We start from the raw sequence: 16,183 nt of genomic DNA, 5'->3' as shown, positions 1-16,183 counted from the left end.
TTCTGTGCCTATCCGGACTCGTTGGCATGGTAACAATTTCTTTTTCCAATGTGGTGCTGTATAATCAGGATTAGAATGGACTGAGTGGACAGGTGGTCAATATTGAGTCGCCAAATCACGACAGTCGTTCCAACAGGACGATTGAATACGGTTATCTATCAGTGTTGAGAAATTTGGGCTTGGAACAGTTTGTAATCGTACCATACCGAACTGTGCTCAAGTGGAAATGCTACTGAAAGCATTACACAGCTGTTTGGCTCGATGGTGAAAAAGCACTTAATTAAATGGAAATAAAGCAAAAATAAATGATCTAAAATGCTATACTTGGCTGCTTCCATAAAAAATGTAGATGACGTAATGTATTGGAATGATCTAAATTATAATGCTATATACAGTATTAGATAATATTTATAATTGTTTTAATTTTGTATACTACATTTTCTCAGTATATATTGATATTTGTGAATAATTTGATGAATCGGCTCATCATGTAATTTATTACACTACAATTTTTAATCCACTGACAGCCCTAATTATAATTATATTAGTATAGATACATAACACTCACCATACACCTTATTAGTAAAACTATGGTCCTAATTAAGTGCCCATCATGGTCTTCTGCTGTTGCAGCCCATCCGCCTCAAGATTTGACATGTTGTGCAGTCTGAGATGCTATTCTGCACACTACAATTGTACAGAGTGGTTACATGAGTTTTTTCTGTCAGCTAGAACCAGTCTGGCCATTCTCCAATGACCTCTCTCATCAACATGGCATTTCCGTCTGCAGAACTGTCGCTCACTGGATGAAAATCCCAGGAGATAAGCAGTTACAGAAATACTCAAACCAGCCCGTCTGGCACCAACAATCATGCCACGCTCCAAATCACTGAAATCAAATTCTTTCCACATTCTGATGGTTGATGTGAACGTTAACTGAAGCTCCTGACCCGTATCTGCATGATTATATACTTTACACTGCTGCCACACGATTAGCTGATTAGATAATCGCATGAATAAGTAGGTGTACAGTTGTTTCTAATAAAGTGGTCGGTGACCCTTCCCCTAAATCTAACCACTTCTCAGCAATGTTAAACATGTAAGAGTGAGGTACATTTACAGTAACAATAGTTTTGGTTACATTATACTAGTACATGTCTATAATTTTGAGTGAACTAGTGGAAACTTTTTTTAATTTTCCTTTAATATGTTTTGGTTAGATTTTAGTAATTTGACCTGGAAATTAATTAATGTTGATGACTTGAGTGTGATTCAGAAAGAGCTGCCGATAGAACAATATTGAACTTGTTCATTGTAATAAACCAAAAAATCGTAACAGTGCATGAACTCTACCTGTTTTTCTCAGGAAAGAAAATGGACGCCTTCTGTTTCAAAAAGGCCTCCTAAAGGTCGCGGAGGGGTCATGCGCGAGCGCTCCTTGGACCTGCAGGATCGACAGAGGCAAGAGGCCCGGCGCAGACTGATGGCTGCTAAACGGGCTGCGTCTTTCCGTCAGGACTCGGCAACAGAGCGGGCCGAAAGCATAGAGATCTACATCCCAGAAGCCCAAACCCGTTTATGAAACACACACATCCAGCTACACCTTTCTCACACCAATCCGCTTCACCGACAGGGTACATCCATTCTGCTCCATGTCAATGCTCCACCCGCACACATTCTCACATCTGTTACACATCTTCGTTATGATGCACTTCTTCCTCTGCTATGATTTCAGCTCATCTGGAGATAATCTAGACTGAGCTGAGACAATAGTGGTGAGTTTATAAATGCCTCAAACAGAGCTCCATGCAAGGGGATCATGGCAGTCTATGCACTGCAGGACATGCAGCTACTGTGACCAGTTTGTGTTTTAGTTTTGGTATGTATGTACAGGCACAATAAATGCTCACTTCCGAAAACATCTTATTTCGATAGCATTTGCACAAACTTAATGTCAGAGATAGTCCGTTCATGTACACTGCAAAAAAAAATTCTTAAAGGGATAGTTCACCCAATAAAGACTTTCTTTCTTCAGCAGAACACATTTGAAGAAAATTAGAAAAATATCTCAGCTCAGAAGGTCCTTAAAATGCACGTGAATGGTGATCAGATTTTTGAAGCTCCAAAAATCACAGACAGCAAGCATAAACGACATCCATATACCTCTCTAGCTGTTAAATGAATGTTTTTGTAGCGACACGATCGTTTTTGGTGCAAAAAAGATATTTAATATTTAAGTACTATTTAAAATCTAAATCATGCTTCCGTTCTGCAGCGGTATGAACGTGTGACATAATCGTGTTGACATTTGAAACATGCGAGAACTGAGGCACGTGAGTAAGAGCCGGAAGAGCAGTGCTGTTTACAAGTGAGTAGGAGGAATGCTGTACAGAAACATCATTGGTTTTGGTTTAGGTCTGTATTTATCTGCTTCTTTTCTCACAATGGTGTGTTTGTTTGCTTATCCTGGATGTCTCAAAGAAGAGAATGTAAGATTATGTCCGTAACATGGCAATGTGAATACATCACACGAGAGACCGTGTGATCTCCACCTTCTTGTGAAGCTTACCAGAAGTGATGATTTAGGCTTAAAAAGTACTTAAATATTGGTCAGATCTGAAAGCATGCGTATCGCCTTAGAAGACATTAATTTAACCAATAGAGTCGTATTGATGACGTTTATGCAGACTGTCTGTGATTTTGGAGCTTCAAAAGAGAAATCTCCATTCACTTGCATTGTAAGGACCTACTGAGCTGAGATCATTTTCTATTTTTCTTCAAATGCGTTCTGGTGGAGAACAAAAGTCATACACACCTGGGATATCATGAGGGTGAGTAAATAATAAGAGAATTTTCATTTTTGGGTGAACAATACCTTTAATCATTGTATTTCTTTCCAATAAAAATATTGAAACATACTTAAACAAGACAACATCTTGAATTAAGTTTATTATTCTTACCCCATTGGCAATTCTTTTTGCTACATTTGTTTAGATGTATGCTTAAAACAAGAAAAAACCATGTCAGTGGGGTAAAAAAATACATTTAAGAAATTCTTGATATCTTATGCAATTTAGCTTCTCACATAATGTATCTTGTTTTAAGGATATTTAAATATTATTTACTGGAAATTAAGTCAAAAATACACAGTAAGAAAATGATTTTATTGAGTGTATGTCATTGATCTCACAAGAAAGAACATACACCTGCCAGACTCTAAACTTGACTTTTGGTATGGAGAGTTTAAATTTAAATGAGCGGAATAAACATCACATTGCTCAATGTCATTTATTTTGTGAACAAAATGATAGAATCGCTAATGCTTTGATAATTCATTTGTATTTCCAAAGGAAATGTTGATCTGGACCCACGTGATACTGTTACAGTTGGTGATTTGCATGAAGATTTTGCTTCTAGGCTGTAATTTAGTTTAAGATTCAGGGTTGACAGAGATTAAGTTTAGTCTTAGACTAAACTGCACTGTCAAATGCGGTCTCTGTTTTAAATCCTTTTATTCTCAAACTTAAAATTCATTCAGCCCAAAAAGGTCTTGATATCATTCAATCATACAGTGACTGCTTGACGTTCATTGACTGACAGCCAGTTTTACACAAAAACATTATACAGAGAAGTATTTACAACACCAATCTTCCTCAACGCTTACCACTCAAGGTAGTCTATGACATATATAGGTGCAAAATAAAGTTTAATGATATTATAGTAAATGGTGCTGCTTTATACTCTAAAATATAAAAGCCCCCCCCCCCCTCTATTCTGCACAGAACTATAAACCACCTGTGGACTTAAAGGGAGGTTTAACATGGTGTCTAAATGCATTTTGAATTGTCATATGCATAGTTAAGGGTTTGTTGAAGTTGTTAAAATACATTTATTTTAGGTTAGACAATTATTCTTTTTGAATAATACTTCTTTTTTCCAGTCTAGCATTTGTTCAAGGTGTGCCCACTGAAAGAAACCCTGGTGCACCATAAACAGAGCTGGCTGATGAAGCGCTGAATTCAAATTCAACAACTCTCCCTTTTTATTCCGGATTTGGCTTGACGTTCTTCATTATGTTGATTGTGGACTAAATAAAGAACCAACAAAAACATTAGCTACATTAACTTGCGCTTGTAAATACAACTTTCATTTATTTTTCTCTTTACTGGCACAACATTTCATTTTAACGGTCCACAATTGAGCATAATAATAATAATTCTGATGTTTTGTCCCTGGTCCCAAGCCTAACCACCCCAGAGATCAACATGATCGCAGTTTGCTACATTGCAAGCAGTACAGTCTGTCTTCTTAGTGTAAGTGCTGCTCACATTTATAAGGCATAGTAGGCAGCAAATAAATCATTGGCTTCTTCGCTATTTCCTTTACCTGGCAGCCTTACAGCATCTTAAGCAAAAAGCATTGTGAATGTACTGCCCTGCTCTTGCAAAAAAAAAAAAAGAAGGGAAGGGAAGGAAGGGTAGACAATGTTTTCACTCTTCTTGTCTTTGGAATAAACTCTGTCCAAACCAGAACACAAAAGGATATTTTCATTTAAATTACACACAAAAGGAAATGTTCAGGAGAATGTCTAGGCTGCTCTTTTCCATGTAATGAACGCAGATAATAATGACAAAAAGCATCATAAAAAAATAGTCAATTTGACAGATGCCCTGTACTCTGAATCTTTTTGAAGCCACACAAAAGCTTTGTTTGAGGAACAAACAAACATTTCAATTTAAATTGTTATTCACTGAAAACTTCATCATATCATGATACTCAAAAGAACTTCTTGGTTTGCATACATTTGGAAAGGCCAGCAGAGAATCAGAAGGAGTTGAGAGCTATCGGCCATTTCAAGATGCCATCACCCTCCGAAGGGCACATTGAAGGGGGAACAATCATGATAGTCATGTTGTATTATGCAGAACCGATACAGTTCTGATATTTACCGTTCTTTTAATTTCATCACAGTCTAATATAACATTTAAACCCAGTTCATGTATTTCTCACTGGCAAAAATTATTTTGTATGCCCTCTAGTATTGAAAAACCAATACTGCTTGTCAGAAAAATATGCAATGAAATAACCCGATATTTTGCGATTAAAAAATGCATTTACTCATGCGTCGTGCGTCACACAAGTATCTTTTTTCGCCAGCGCAGCCCAGTGCTAGGTGACGTAGCTTTAGTGATAGCAAGAAAAATCACTGTTTTACCAGACTTGCACATGTCAGTCGTCCACGATTTTAGTTTGTCTATTTTTTTTTTGTTTGTTTGTTTTTTGCTTCCGCAGTTTAAAACGTAATTAGTTTTTAAGTTTAGATGAATAGGGAATTTTGATACTGATGGTATAAGTTCAAAAGCTTTGATGACGTGTCAGACATTCAGCATCACCAAATCATTTTCCATATTCATACGCAGACATTTTAAATCACATTTGCTCGCACAGTAGAGACCTGTTTTTACAATGCTGCATGATGTTTTTTAGCAAATGAGCTCAACCTCGCTAACAGTGTTAAATGTGACATAAAAAAGCACCTTGAGGTGACCGCGCAACTGCACAGATACAATGCTCGAATTCAGCTGGCAATTCCATACCTGCGATGATGTGCAATTCCAGGCAAAAACCGAACGCTATTCTTGCATGACGCGATGAGGGGGGAGTTTTCAAGTTATGCAGTTATCTAGCATTCCCATCTCAGTCGGTAAGCCATTTATTCAGTATGAATATAATTAATATACCATGTACAAAACATGTAAAAAATATATGACCTTGTATGTATTTTATCTATGAGTTAGAGTGGGGTTACGTGAAAGGATGTTGAATGTTTGAAGGGGTACGCCACTGTAAAAAGTTTGGGAACCACTGTTATATCAGAGCCTTATTTAAAGGATCTGTTAATGATACCGGATGTTCTCATTCCTTTGTTATTGTTCACATGCTTGAAATGGTCTATAAGTTTGAAGGCCAAGATTTTTTATGAAAAATGTACATGATCTCATGAGTATTTGTATATATGAACGTAAAGTGTGATTCTTGCATGCATACATTTGCTTAAGATTTCATACGCACTGAAACATGGTGGATATACACTCACCTAAAGGATTATTAGGAACACCTGTTCAATTTCTCATTAATGCAATTATCTAATCAACCAATCACATGGCAGTTGCTTCAATGCATTTAGGGGTGTGGTCCTGGTCAAGACAATCTCCTGAACTCCAAACTGAATGTCAGAATGGGAAAGAAATGTGATTTAAGCGATTTTGAGCGTGGCATAGTTGTTGGTGCCAGACGGGCCAGTCTGAGTATTTCACAATCTGCTCAGTTACTGGGATTTTCACGCACAACCATTTCTAGGGTTTACAAAGAATGGTGTGAAAAGGGAAAAACATCCAGTATGCGGCAGTCCTGTGGGCGAAAATGCCTTGTTGATGCTAGAGGTCAGAGGAGAATTTGCCGACTGATTCAAGCTGATAGAAGAGCAACTTTGCCTGAAATAACCACTCGTTACAACCGAGGTATGCAGCAAAGCATTTGTGAAGCCACAACACGCACAACCTTGAGGCGGATGGGCTACAACAGCAGAAGACCCCACCGGGTACCACTCATCTCCACTACAAATAGGAAAAAGAGGCTACAATTTGCAAGAGCTCACCAAAATTGGACAGTTGAAGACTGGAAAAATGTTGCCTGGTCTGATGAGTCTCGATTTCTGTTGAGACATTCAGATGGTAGAGTCAGAATTTGGCATAAACAGAATGAGAACATGGATCCATCATGCCTTGTCACTGTGCAGGCTGGTGGTGGTGTAATGGTGTGGGGGATGTTTTCTTGGCACACTTTAGGCCCCTTAGTGCCAATTGGGCATCGTTTAAATGCCACGGCCTACCTGAGCATTGTTTCTGACCATTACAATCCCTTTATGGCCACCATGTACCCATCCTCTGATGGCTACTTCCAGCAGGATAATGCACCATGTCACAAAGCTTGAATCATTTCAAATTGGTTTCTTGAACATGACAATGAGTTCACTGTACTAAAATGGCTCCCACAGTCACCAGATCTCAACCCAATAGAGCATCTTTGGGATGTGGTGGAACGGGAGCTTCGTGCCCTGGATGTGCATCCCACAAATCTCCATCAACTGCAAGATGCTATACTATCAATATGGGCCAACATTTCTAAAGAATGCTTTCAGCACCTTGTTGAATCAATGCCACGTAGAATTAAGGCAGTTCTGAAGGCGAAAGTGGGTCAAACACAGTATTAGTATGGTGTTCCTAATAATCCTTTAGGTGAGTGTTTATCACTTCCACCAACACTAAACTTTAAAATGTTAAAATACAGTTTAAAAATGTAATTGTTTAATCATTACTTTTAAGCATTTCTTTTGATTTTATTTGCCCTGGGACACAAAAAGATTTTCAGAATATGCTGTGGTTAATAAAAACTATTGAAATAAAATACAAATGACCAGAAAATACTCCACAAAAGCACCAAAAAACAAGTTTAAGGGTTGGTGTAGGGTTAAGGGATATAAAATATCTATAAAATAGTCTATTATTTATAATTTAAAGGATTAATAATTATTTATACATTTCTAAATCTGTAAATACATTAAAATGTTTACGTTTTGGATGCTGTCAATATGTCCATATTGTACGTTTCTGCATCGATCCAAACTTACAAAAAATGTACATTTAAATGTTACATACAAATAGTTTTGAATAATAATTAGATTAGGCTGGAAAAATTTACATTTTTGATCTGTTCTTCACACAAACCCATTACCTTTGTACGACTTATAAAGCACATAAAAGTACCTTTTCTGGAGCTTGACAGTTAGGATCCCCATACTTTTTCATTGTGTGCAAAACAGCCATCTAGACATTCTACATACATTTTCCTGTTGTGTTTCATGGAAGAAAATTATGCATGTTCGGACGTACATGAAGGTGAGACGATCACAGAATGATATAGTTGTGTGACCTATAGCTTTAAGAAAGACTATAATGTTGGTGATGAATAAGGGTGAGATGTTGATTGTATAATGCTGTTAGTTACATGTTGTAGTGTCTCAGTATTGCTGTATTAGTTAGACATCAGCTTTAACAATGGCAGGAAACATTTTCCCTCCTCAATGTAATGAAAGCACCACAGACTCTGAGAACTAACCAGAGCTTTCTAAATGGTAAGGATAGTTTAAGAGCCTGTTGTTCAAATTGTTAAGGGCTAAGACAAAACTGTTGTGCTTGGAAGAACTTTGCGGCTATTGCTTTTCCCTTTTCAGCAACTGTTGGTCATCCAGTGGACAGACATGCTACCAACTGCTGCTAACTATGTACATTAAAGTACAGTTATCATCTTGCACATTTTATACAAGTAACAAATTGTATAATACAAAATGTGATACAGTTCACTATACAGGTGCCATTGATGTTGTAGTATTCCAGTTATTTGGCATTTTGGGTCAAATACACCTATTGAACATTATTCCAGCTACTTAGATTACATAACAAGAGGGTCCCTTTCCTCAACAACAACACAAACTTCCAGCCCTGTTTTAAGATATTGTCATGGAATAATGTGTTCAGGAAGTTCTGAAAAGTTGTGAAACTAAATGTAAATAGTGCCATAACTTGACACATGCCATGTGTCTGTTGTTTTTCATTTAAGTAGAGATCTAGCAGATTTCAAAGATTTTGTGATTATAAAAGGTGGAAACATCCATAGGTGCCTTATAATCAGTGGTGGAGCGAGACTTAAAATCATTTGCACGAGATATTGAGCTTATGGCGGAGGACTGGCAAAACCCTGCAGTATTTTTGTTTTCATGCAAAATTGTCGTTTCATGCATTTCAGGTCATTTGGTCATAATAGGGCCTCAGAGATGTTAAATTAGTTGCATCAGCAATGGATCAGCTGATTTAAAGGAATATGCCAGGTTCAATACAAGTTAAGCTCAGTCGACTGCATTTGTTGCATAATATTGATTACCATAAAAACTTACATTTACTTGCCCCTCCTTTTCTTAATGCTGTTACAGTGAGGCTCTTATAATGGAAGTGAATTGGACATTAAAATACTCACTTTTTCAAACGTTTAGCCACAAGACATAAACAAGATTTGTGTTAATGTGATTTTTATGTAATAAAATTGCTTACTAAACTTTTCTGTGTAAATTTATAGGCAATTTTACAACTTCGTTGCCATGACACTGTAATGTAAACAAACCCTAAAATGACTGTAATAATGACGATTTAAACGACTTTACAACTCAAATAGTACATGAGTTTCAACAGAAGAATGAATGTAAGTGCTTTTATAAAATTATAAGCTTCACATTTCTGCCTTTGGCCCCATTGACTTCCACTGAAAGTGCCTCACTGTCACCTCAATGTTTAGCTTTTTTTTTTAAAGAAAAGGATGGGCGAGTCAAAATAGTTTTTGTGGTAATAAACATTATGACACAAAGGTTATCGACTGAGCTTAACTTGTATTGTTCGTTTCACCATCCGACCGGGGTAGGGTGCTGCATCAGAAGTTTCTTGGGGGTACAACAAAAATCTGGGGGGTGTTGGCCATGCCCTCCCCTGTCCACCCCTAGACTTGACCATGGATTGTCAGCAACTCTCAAGGAGCACCACATTTTTTAGATGCCGTGTCAATTATAAAGAACTTAAACACATCAAGACACTCTGTTCTGTTCTGTTCTGTTCTGTTCTTAGCAAAATAAGGTGTCCTGTTTGAATAGCCCCAACTGTTCTTTTTTACTTGACATGGCATCTTAAAATGTTTGTACAAGTCGCTGATCAAATTTCAATGTCCAAATATGTACGCCTAGCACATGTTTATATAGAAAAAGCTTTGCAGACAGGCACAAGAATGCATCATGTGTGAATAGCCCCTAGGAGAAGAGCGTTAAATGCAAGTAATTTAATTTGTTGTCTATATCTGTCCTCAGTTATGACAGACTTATGAGGGCTTCACATTGTTCATCTCTTCAGAATAAAATACACAGAATTAAAGTGATGGTAATCATCTCGTGTGCGCACACACTCTACCAGACTTGCCAAAATGTGCAATAGTGTATAAATACATGACAGGCACATGGTGTCATTACCTCTTCGTATGTGCTATTAAAGGCAGGACACTAGAGTCTCTCTGCGATCAGTTCAAGGCAAACAGACCAATTTGTCAGGCCTTTCTACTATGCAGCAGCTCTAGTCTGACTTTCTGAATTTTAGGAGAGACACTTGTTCACAGAAACCCATTTATTGTGACAACATTTTATTCAGAAATATAAGAACTGGCCTTGTTGACCACACGCAATTTGTTTTTCACCGTTTCCCGAGAATATTTCCATTCTATAAAAATGTTAATTTTCTGAAGTTGCGGAAAGATGATATACAGTTGCCCTACAAAGTATTTAGACACTGTAGGACTCTTAAGTCACATGTCAAAGATGGATGACGAAGCAAGAGAGAGTTCCTTGAAGTTGAATCCATTCAATACTGAAGTATTAACACAAAACAGTTTAATATAATAAAGAACTGATGATTTTACCCCAAATGTGTGCTGTCTATATTTATGCTCAATAGTGTTGATCCTCTTGCATTACATGGATTGAAATCAATTGTGACACTTTGAAGTGTCCAAATTCAATTTGTCTTATTTTTTTTACAATGCATGTACTTGCAATATAAGAAACAACAACAACAACAACAACAAAAAGTGTGTTTATGCTATATATCTTTCAAATAAACTCCACTTGGTTTGATATTCTGTGATATAATGTGATATAAAGACATACATTTTTAAGTGTGACTTAAGTGTCCAAATACTTTTTGGGGCCAGTGTATGAAGTCACATCGACAACACGTTACAGCTGATTCCAGCTCATCATTATGAAAAGCGCTGCCATTTTCAGTTTACGGACACTGCAGGGAAGCCCTTTAATAGGTTTTGTTAGTTTCTGATTCTCCTCTTCGAGGATCAGTTGCTCCATAATGCAAAGACAGCTATTGTTCTATGAACAATGGCGTTATTTCTTTTAATAAAACTGAAAATGTGAAATGATGTAAACAGCTGTTTAAATAAAAACATTTTAATGACACATTTGAGAGATTAAAACTGGTGCTTAATTTGTAATAGAGGTGAGTTGGATTCATATCGGCACTGGTTGGTTTTATCAGGACAATCAACACGCACATACATATAAACTCACACTTACACAAAAAACTATATAGTCAATACTGGCTTCACTCTCCGCCACCCAAAAGGAACGATTCTCTTTTTGCAGTTATGACAATTGCTTATTACAAAAATGATCACAAAATGCATCTTTACTCCCCCTCCCCCCCATTTCATTTGTCAGTTGTCATCCTATTCAAGGCTTCTCTGCAAAGAAATCATAGATTTGTAGACAACTGAATGAGTGTTCAGCTGTGTAGACGTTCAGTACAGACTCATGCCGCTGTCTGTTAAGCAATAACCTGAAGGATTTTATTGAATGATTACGGCACAGACACAATTTGACATCATTGCTTTGCTGGTAGACTACTTATGAACATGATGATTCCTTACGTTTAAACATGTTATGTGTAATCAAACAGAGCAGGATGTTGAGGTCTGTCTGTAAATGTGAGATGGGATTCCAGGCAGTTTTTCAATGGTTAAAAACCATTGAATAACAATAGGGTTAATAACTACAAAATGAACAGAACTTGATTGGCTTGTCTTAGTTTCTCATCGGTAATTCAAGGGGAGGGATTTTCTGGTTTTGTTTGAACACATCTGAAATCATGTTTGAATAAGTGAGACCTCTCATTAAATATAAAATGGGCTATAACGGTGCGTTTTTGTGAATGGTTTGGCTTTAAACTCATTTTGAATCATTAAATATATCAATAATGAGGATGAATCAAATGCCAAATGTACATCATTTAAAACATATATATTGATAAAGAACTTAAAGTTTTTTTTTTTTTTTTGCTCCAACCCATGTTTTGATTTGAACTTTGTCTAGATTATTTGATAAAGCTATGACAGCATGCAGGATCTTAAAAAAAAATTAATGTATGATTTGTTGTTTCATTGCTGTTTGTTGTTTTGAAATTTTACAAATCGTTTGGTATTTGTACAATTTATTTGCCTTTTTCTTTATAATAATTGAGTCATATTCATATCTAAATATAAAATGTTGTTTTTTTGCAGATGGGGAAACCATGAAAGGTTTAGTCCTCCTCTGCTTAGTTTTGCTTTGGTATTTTGCCTAATTTCCCATTTGACCAATCTGCCTCTTTAAATAACTGAATATTAAGTATGATCATTTGTTGTATATAAACCTCCTATTAAACTTTTTTGAAGAAAGCCGAACAAGGTATTTTGTCATTTTGTCACGTGCTGCTTGTTTTTGTTTGTTCTGAATAAAGGCCCCAGCACACGTATGGATTAGTTCTTCTATGTTCAGAGGTTAAAAGAAGTTTGAATCAGCTGAGTGATGACATACTGTACATACACTGACATACAATACAATGCGCAATAATAAATAATAAAGTTATGATGTGCAACAAAAGGTTGTTAAGCTTCACAAAATGGGAAGTGGCTATAAGAAAATAGCATAGAAAATGCCCATTTCCACCATCATGGCAATAATTAAGAAGTGCCAATCAACTGGAGATGTTACGAATCGGCCTGAAAGAGGACGTGTTTCTATATTGTCTCCACGCACAATGAGGAGGATGGTTTGAGTGGCCAAACATTCTCAAAGGATCACAGCTGGAGAATTGCAGGAATTAGTTGGGGTCAGAAAGTCTCCAAAACTACAATCAGACATCAACTACCTCACAACAAGTTGTTTGTGAGGGTTTGAAGAAAAAAAGCCTCTGCTCTCATCCAACAGCAAACTCAAGCGTCTTCAGTTTGCCAGACACTACTGGATCTTCAGATGGGACCGGGTTCTATGATCAGGGGATTAAGAAAAACAGACTTCTCATACCAGAATTTTTTATTTTTTTTTTATGTAATATCACAAACTCTTTCTTTCTTAGCATTATTTCTCTCAATGTTCTTAGAAAAGTTGTTCATGAAGATGGTGACAGGCAAAGAAACCACAAGTAAGCCACTGAGAATGCAAAGGGTGGCTACAATTCTCCAAGCTGCTGTCTGTGGATATACGTTCTCATAGCCTACTGTAGTCATAGAAATAATGGCCCACCACCAACAATTGGGAATGGTAGATAGTTTGGAAGAACATCCACCTTTTAAGTATAGTAGATCAAATTTGAGAAGAATGATATTCCAATGGCAATAAAAGCAATGAGAAGACCCAGCTCATATTGGCAGTGCTTTAGATTATCCCCAATAGCTCTCACACCTTTTGAGTGTCTCGCAAGCTTTAGGACCCTGAAGGCCCTCATTAAACAGAGAACCAGAACCACTTTTCCCATGTTGAACAGACTATGGTTTTCCTCCCTGTTCTCTCCAGCAAACCTTTCAAAGGCCAGTGTGACATAGAAAGGCAAGGTAGAAGCAATGTCTATCATATTCAGAGCTGCTACAACCACTGAGAAGAAAACAGTTCAGATCAGCTCTAGAAAGTCCAGAGCAGAATGCTCACTATCAGTGGCAAGCCTAAATTCTGCCATACTGTGGATACACATAGCCATAATAGAGCTCAAATTGACCAAGACGGAGACCAGAGCTACATCTTTGGAACATTTGGAGTGACTGGGATCTTGAAGAGTTCGCCGCATTAACTTGTCAAGAGCACCACGTACCCTCAAACTTCCACAGGTCACTGCTGACAACAGAGATTTCTCCAAACAAAGCATTGTTACTCAACTACCGACATATATTCTGATATGTACCTCTCGTCTTTGTGTTCAAGGAATCAATCAAGACAACAGGCTTCTAGACCCAGTATTCAATCTCCTGACTGAAGCTAAATACCCACAGCTCCTCCAGTGCATGAAAGTGGCCAGTATGGTTGAAACTGAGGATGCAGTGAAGGATTTGTTGGCTCCTTCCTGCTCGGCAGGGCTGTAGTCTTCACAGAGCTCTAGGATGGCTGCGTTGCCGTGCAACTGAATCAACTGACCCACGTGTGTGTTCGGAAATCGGAGGAGAGCGCAACGCTCCGCCTTGTGCTGAATGCCTCTGACATTGAGGTCAACCAGATCTTCATCCCTTTGATGGTGAAGAACTTGTCCATACATTATGGTGGTAATTCAGCTTCAATACAACGTTTGTGTTCTGCTGAAGAAAGTCATACATATCTGGGATGGCATGAGAGTGAGTATATCATAAGAGAAATTACATTTTTGGGGTGAACTACCTGTAAAGGGATTATGTGGAAAGGAGGAGGCGAAAACCGGCTTGACAATATAAAAAATAATTTTATATAAAACTGAACCAATAGATAGACAGTATTATTAGTCAGCTCAGGTATGGTTAGCTGGTCCAATGACAGGACTGATTCTCTGTGGCTCAACATGGAATTAACAGCTTGTGCTCTACTGCCAATAAAATTGTTACCTACATTACAAATGTGAGAAAGCTACAATGTACTTAAGAAAATTATTTTAATAAAAACAGTCTGCTTGCTTTGGAGAAACGTAAAGTAGTACCTCAGAATACCAGCCCGTGTCTCCCCGTCATCTCATTTACATTCAAATTTATGCATTTGGCAGATGCTTTTATCCAAAGTGACTTACAGAGCCCTTATTACAGGGACAATCCCCTGTAGTTAAGTGCTTTGCTCATGGACAAAATGGTGGTGGATATGGGGATCGAACCGACAACCTTCTGCTTAACAGTTTAGTGCTTTAGCCCATTACACCAACACTCTCCATTCATATCTCAAATATCTTGTTTGTTTTCAGAAGATACAATAAAACATTTTCAACAGATTTCAGAACAATATGAAATACCGAAGTCTCTTTCTTACAAATACCTTCAGATGAGCCATTTTGCTAAATCTTTGTTTGACAAGAGTAAACTGAGATTTGAGATGACTGGGATTGAACAACTTTTGACAAACCCGCCCTGTAAGGTGTTGATATCACATATATATGGTGTTTTGTCTCATGACTGTACGTCTGCTCTAGAAAGCCTAAAGAACGTGTGGGAAAACGACTTGGGGCATGTCATTGGTGATGATGATGATGATTGGGTTTCTGTATGTAAAAATATAAATCCCAAATGTACTTCGCTTGGGGTTCATGAACTCAACTTCAAATATATCAAAATAATTTCTCACACCACTGCATCTTGTAGAAAATGTAAAGAAATTGTAAAGTTCCTGGGCTTGTACTTTAAATGTAAGAAAGATAAGGGAACTTTTTCATCTTTTTGGTATTGTAACAAGATATACAGTGTAAGAGAACAACTCACGTATGACATCAAAAATCACACAGGCTTTGGCAAATATGGTCAACTTTTTGGGGATTATGTAAAAGATCTTCCGTGAGCAATGTATTTTCAATAATGTGCATATTTAAATTTTGATATCTGTGAATAAGTCTTAGTTTCGTTTTTGTAATTCACTTGCACAATTTAGCAAGGCTGTCACAATTTAGCATGTATGTCAATTTGGGATAAAAAATCAGATTATAAAGGGCTTATATATAACAATAAACCAAACTGATCTGCTATTTTTAAGATACTTTCTGACCTTGATACACAGCCATGAGGATCTCCAGGGATCCTCTCGGTTAAAGAATTTCCTGTTTTAGGTTTCTTGTCAAATGCCAACAAAATAGGCTCCAGTATAGACCTGTTACTTATGGTATACGACTTTGACCTTAGCCTTTATAAGACTTTATGAACATCACTGAATTTAGTAGAGGTCTATTAAATTCATTGTCTTATAAATGGTATGAATGTACTGTATTTAAAAAAAACAATTATAGATCCTAACACAAAAAGTGTCACATTTATGACCCATATTTACACTAATCATCTCCTTAACTTCGACACAGTTGGAAATGGATCCTCTCAGACAACATAAACTGAAACTCAACAACATTAGAAGCCTACATAGTCTGAGCATACAAATAGAGTAAACAATTAGGTGGCCTTATTTACTCTCAATGTCAACATATTACAAAGGGTGACAGCTTTTAAAAAGAATAAAACACTGCATTTAACATAATTGAGCATAAACACATACTCGCCA

The 16,183-nt window shown here is 37.1% G+C and overlaps 1 protein-coding gene and 1 pseudogene across 1 annotated transcript in view; one reads left to right on the top strand and one right to left on the bottom strand.

Moving 5' to 3' along the window:
* The window catches only part of LOC127624121 (disks large-associated protein 2-like), a 115,984-nt gene extending 114,322 nt beyond the window's left edge, over window positions 1–1,662 (top strand). Inside the window, exon 11 of the mRNA XM_052098790.1 lies at window positions 1,367–1,662. Within this exon, the coding sequence (XP_051954750.1) occupies window positions 1,367–1,582 (216 nt within the window). The 3' untranslated portion in view covers window positions 1,583–1,662. The remainder of the gene's footprint in view (window positions 1–1,366) is intronic.
* An 11,361-nt stretch (window positions 1,663–13,023) lies between these two features.
* Window positions 13,024–14,222, bottom strand: LOC127623656 (potassium voltage-gated channel subfamily S member 3-like; annotated as a pseudogene).
* Window positions 14,223–16,183: the final 1,961 nt, after the last annotated feature.

This window comes from Xyrauchen texanus, chromosome 30, assembly GCF_025860055.1.
Source record: "Xyrauchen texanus isolate HMW12.3.18 chromosome 30, RBS_HiC_50CHRs, whole genome shotgun sequence".
NCBI classification, from domain to species: Eukaryota; Metazoa; Chordata; class Actinopteri; order Cypriniformes; family Catostomidae; genus Xyrauchen; species Xyrauchen texanus.
Note: the sequence above shows the minus strand (reverse complement) of the source record. Positions and strands in the feature narration are given on the sequence as shown.